This window comes from Aspergillus japonicus (genome assembly GCF_003184785.1).
Source record: "Aspergillus japonicus CBS 114.51 unplaced genomic scaffold BO86scaffold_76, whole genome shotgun sequence".
Taxonomy (NCBI): domain Eukaryota; kingdom Fungi; phylum Ascomycota; class Eurotiomycetes; order Eurotiales; family Aspergillaceae; genus Aspergillus; species Aspergillus japonicus.
The window spans coordinates 139261-144689 of NW_020291713.1; the positions used below are offsets into that span (position 1 = coordinate 139261).

General features: G+C 52.1%; 2 protein-coding genes across 2 annotated transcripts; both read left to right on the forward strand.

Annotated features, from left to right (window-relative positions):
• The first annotated feature begins 3819 nt into the window (after nucleotides 1-3819).
• On the forward strand, nucleotides 3820-4164 carry BO86DRAFT_392797 (uncharacterized protein). The gene has a single exon (XM_025672879.1). The coding sequence runs from the start codon at nucleotides 3866-3868 to the stop codon at nucleotides 4145-4147; it is 282 nt and encodes a 93-aa protein (XP_025523231.1). The 5' UTR covers nucleotides 3820-3865; the 3' UTR covers nucleotides 4148-4164.
• Nucleotides 4165-4256: 92 nt separating this feature from the next.
• Nucleotides 4257-5085, forward strand: BO86DRAFT_225063 (uncharacterized protein). The gene has a single exon (XM_025666947.1). It carries the CDS (start codon nucleotides 4470-4472, stop codon nucleotides 4968-4970), a length of 501 nt encoding a protein of 166 aa, XP_025523232.1. The 5' UTR covers nucleotides 4257-4469; the 3' UTR covers nucleotides 4971-5085.
• Nucleotides 5086-5429: the final 344 nt, after the last annotated feature.

The following is a 5429-nucleotide window of genomic DNA, read 5'->3' on the forward strand; positions in this document are numbered from 1 at the left end:
AGGGCAGTATTGTCAATAGGTTCCGGCGCAGAAACAGTTCATAAATCAAGTCGTTTACTTTCCCATCACTACCACTTTTCCGAACTTCTCAATCTTATTGGTTTTTTTTTATCTGCCCTTGGTCCGCTACCATTGCTTATCGCATTGTTGACTGTAGCTTGTATGTGGAGTATGACTGCTAAGCCAACTGACTCGATCTTGGATATACGAGTCACTACGAATGCTTGCAATCGAATCGGGAGATACTTCTGGTGAAACGGCATGTTTCGACCCAACACCAGAGAGCTCGGTTGCTGTTTCATTCAGAGTCGGGGTGCGAAAGGAGCTCGTCGACGAGAAGTCTTTTTTCTTGCCGAAAGCTATCCGACAACTCTTTGCATGTAGAGCATCCGAAGCGGACTCGGGGGTTTCCGAGTCAGAGAGATGAGTTACCAACCAAAAATGACTGACCTAGGACTGGTAACCGGTGTGCTACCCGCAAGGAGGTGTCTGAGTGGGTTCGTCCATAATCACAGGAGGTTACGAATCTCCGACGTCTCGAGATGAGATACGGAGGAGTAGACGGTGAAACATGGGTCTTGTTCTCACAACAACAGCAGCAACAACAACAACAACCCCTTGCCCCTGATTTGGCTCTGTATCCGCTCACTCATATCGAAACAGAGGAGTCATACAGTCTCAAGCCTCTGTCTTTTGTTAATGCCTCATGCCCGGTGGTATAGTTGGGTAGGAGATGAGACTTGCCCCTGGGACTGCACAGGATTGCACTGTTGACAAAGCACGCAACAACACCGCGGTTATGTACATAAGAGCACAGATGTCTACAAGTCCTCCGTACTCGGTACAATACCTACCTAAACAGCATGACGCATGTAGCCTGACCAGGCCACCACCGTGTCTGCCTTCAAGCAACATGCCGCTAACCGATGCCTTGCCTCGACGAAAAAGAAAAAAGGTCCGGAGTACCTACTTCCGCATCATCATCATCACCATCATTATCCATGATTCGAGTGCATCACCCCCCACCCCCCACCCCCCGTGACCGAAGTGCGTACCTCCCAGAAACGAACCAACCAATCCACCCAACCCGTGCAGCCTCACTCTCCGCTTGGCAATGCCAGTGCAATCTAGCCCTTTTGGAGCCTAGCCTGGCGACGAGCTGAAGTGGCAGTCCGCAGCCCCCGATGACTCAGGAATTAGATAATCCCGTCTTTCATCCAACAAAAAAAAAAAAACTAACTGGCACTGCTGGGCTACGCAGGTACAGTACTCCGTACAGACAGTTGCGCAGGGGACCGACCTGTCTACTACTCAGAGGAAAGTCAACAGGGCCACTGCACCTACTGCATCTCCCCTCCACCATCCGGGAGCTGTGACACGTCCCTGCCGCGATCTTGGTCAATGATATTCCAGCCCCGGAGCACGGTTGGTTTCCCTCCCCTCTGGCGGTGTCGAGGGCCATTGGGAAGTTCTGTCCTTGGAGTACTCCGTACAGTACTGTACATGTAACTAGTCCGTTCGGTGGTCACCACTTACGCGGACAAAGATACGTTCCTTTCGATTCGGTAGAATAGTACTCCGTACTCAGCTCTAAGCCTGGAGCAAGCAGAGAGACCTCCGTCTTGTCCCGGACCAAAGCGTGAGCATGGGCGTCCGTCAAGATAGCGGTGAGAGTACCAAGGGGAGGGCCGGAGGGCATGGGATCATCTGATATCGAAGACGTGGTGCTGTAGAGAAGGACGAATAGAGCCCGGGCTCTTCTTAGGCCCCTCCAATGACAAAGTACAGTACGTCCTCCAGGTTCGTCGTGACTCGCGTTACTAGAGAGGATTAGACAAGTAAAGCTGTATGTACAGTAACTACAGCACTTAGTCAAGGGGGGTTTGGTGTCTATGGCTGGACCCGGTCAGGTTTCGGGGCCTATTTTAGGTACCTTACTGTACAGCTTCAGAACGATGGGGGCGGGTGATGCGGAGCTTGCTAGCTTGAGCTGCTGAGCTAGCTGGCTGGCTGGCTGGCTGGCTGGCTTAACCTATCTCTTCGGTGCTGGTGGTTAACTAGGTACTCCCTCCGTACCATACAGATTATGCTTCTAATTGTACGATAGCCACAGTAACCAAGTCTAGTGACTGCAAGGTAAGGTGGTACAGTACTGTACATAGACCGTACGCTACACCGCAGAAACGGCCAGCCCGTTGGAAGAAGTGGCATTAACGTTCGCTTTGCACCGGACTTTCTACATCCACCACCGATGTAACCCGTTTGGGAAGACGACTGAATAATTAGATAGTCGCTGGAGGTCCGAAACTATGAGTCCGAGCAGGTGATAATCGCGCAAACTAGGGAAAGCTAGAATGGGTATCCGCGGGGAAAGGCCCGCGGCAATTAGATGGGAACAGCATCACTATTGTCAATTGTCTGAGAGATGGGAAGGGACGACACGACGATCCCTTCACCGTCACTCGGGAAGCACCAGCCGTGGGGATGGCGATAATGATAATGATGATGATTCTGATGATGATGCGATGTCAAGCGGGCTAGACCAGGTAGGTAGGTATCCGGAAGGCGGTTGCTGCTATTTTGGTCGGGATCGGATTCTGACTAACCGGCCGGTTGCTCTGCTGCTGTCCACTTGGTCATGTGATCGAGGGAAGTAAGAGGCTGTAATTAGCTGTAATTGACGGCTTAGATACGTCCCCAGCACCAATCACATTGTCTCGTTGTCTGTTCTATACGGTCATCTGCTGGGGTTGGTCGCCCTCCCGTGAATCACGATAGGTAAGGCGAGACTCGGACGGACCAGACCAGCATCCACACCGTGGTCCAGTTCATCATCACCTTATCTGGGATGCTCGATACGAAAGGACCTGTTGGATAGCCAACTGTCTCAGCCTCCATCCGCGCCACAGCTTTCTGTCCATGCCCAGGCACTGGCACTGGCACTGGGTAGCAAAAGGGGTAAGTTACGGAGTATGTATGTCCAACTCGGAATCAGGCGGTGCTCAGGTTCGGGTCTCAGGAGAACACAAGTGTGGCTGGCGCCCAGGCATACACCTGGGCTATGCTAAGGTTAGCTGTCGAACCCAATGGGTCGGTCCCTGAAACCGCCCTTTCGCCGGGTGCTTCAAGTGACGAATCATCCCATCCGGTTTGCTGCCTCGTCCCCATTCGGGCTCGGTTTGCCCCTGGCAGCCCGGGCAGGCAGCACGGTGGAGCCTGGCCGCTTCGATGGGGATTCCAGACATTCGATGCTCGGTTGGTTGGTTTCGGATCATGACGTCTGGATTGGGAACTGGGGATCGACCATGCTTCGTAGAGCGTACTGTGTAGATACATAGTACTGTACATACATACAGCATGGATGGAGCAGGCCAGGCGGGCCCGGAGCTTCTTCCTACTAGTCGCTCTGCAAGATGACCGATCTTCCCTTTCTTCCTGGGTTCGTATGGGTAAAACCCGGGGGAAACGATGCGAGATTCGATTGGGATCCGTTTTTGGCATTGCTCCAGGCCCCCAGTCCAGATTGGTTTCTGTCTATTTCCCGATCCCTTATGCTTCTTTCTGCTGCCGTTGGGGGAAACATACAAAAGGCCCCCATCGTCCTGCCTTTCCTCCGTTGTGTTTCAATCAACTCCTACAGCTAGTCACTACAACTACAGCAACCTAAATCGCTTCTAAGTCTCTATTCCTAATTCTCATCCTCCTGGTTATTGTGCCTTGCTCAGCCACAGATCAACCAGTATTCATATAAATCCCGCCTTTGCCTATACTTCCACATCAACTCTCCGCTTCTCATACTATTTCGTCTATTCACTTCACCTACTTCAACCAGATCCAATCTCTTGTACAATTCCAATCCAGCACAATGCCTCACAAAGTCAGCGACTCGACCTCCTCTCTGTCCAGCAGTGGCAGCAGCGGGAACGGGGTGGTCGTGACGGACATGCGAGGTATGAGTGGATCTTATCTCCGTTGCAACCCTTGTCCCATCGTCCTCATAAATTCGAGAACTAACCACAAATCCCCCGAACTAGGCTCGCATGCTGGTCCCCGTCGAACCCAAGCTCCCGTCATTATCCACAACCAGGGAGGACAAATCTACGATGAGACGAGACCTTCCGACTGGGATAAGCAACGGTGGAAGTGAAAGTATTCCTTCCTGTGCCCCGGGACAAAAGAACGGCCTCCTCCGAAGCGCAACCAACTGCTGGGCAGTTAGTTAGCTTTCTGGAGGGTTAGGCAATTTGTCGCCGGGGCCGCGGGTTATCCGCGCGGCTTCAATCTCCCACCAAAGTGAGGCGGACCGATCGACGGGCGTCTGTTTCGTTCTCGACCGGCAAATCGACGGATGATGCGATGCTTACTCTCGCCATGCACCTTGCCCTTGACCGTGGTGCATTGAGTCTGTCGCCTTCGATCGCATCGCCGTTGTTCATGCCATCCGTTCACTTGGGAATTTGTTGTTCCGGATGATCGTCTGCATGTTTCTTGTTTATGTGGTTGTTACTGTACTGTACATTACCTGTGCCATATCTCGGGTCCTTGTGTTGTTGCTTTGGTTTTCCTTCTGGACATGGCTTGCGAGGGGGTTGCCCGCGTGCGACCCTTGCCCATCAGCAACGCGACCTAGGGCTATCTTCCTAGGCCGTGTGGCCGTGGCTACCTCGACTACTTGTTCTTCATTCCTTTTCGCTGCTCTTTTTGCGATCTGTTTTGGCGTTGGGTGTTTCTTACTGACCTGGAGTTGTGTTCTGATTATGCCATCTCACGCCGCATCATGTCATGTCATGTCACTCCTTTCTTGCTCGCTTCCGCGTTTTGGTCGAAGCACGAATGCCGCACTGCGTGCAATACTCCTGACAGTCTGCGATTGTCGAGGTGCAGCAGCAGCAGCAGCAGCAACAACAACAGCGCTGGTCGCACACAACCAACACAACCCACCTACGATGTACTATACCTGTTCTGTCTGACATGACGGGATGCTGTCAATCACTGTCAACCTGGTCACTGGACTATGTTTCGATATGGGAATGGAACTGTATCATATGCTGATTTCGGGTTGGGATATCACTTACCTGTATTGTACTACTTTCTACAATATGAACTTATTCTGCAAAGATGAGCATTTCTATACTAGTCGCTGAGTAACTTGTAGGAAGACTGACTCAAGTATTCAAAGGAACCCTCGCTCTGTTGCCATCAGTGCCCTCCTCTCTTCCCTCTCCCTCTCTCCCCAATACCCCTTTCACACTTAAGTAGACCACTCCGTTGAATCAAGCTACCCTTAAGCACCCGTGTACAACAAATGACGCTCCACCATTGGCAGGAGAGCCAAGCAGTCACAGCTGAGACCGTAAGCACGAACTCCAAACCGTCGAACTACTAACAGAAACTAAGAATCAAGCTGGGGGGGGGGGGGGGGGGGGGTC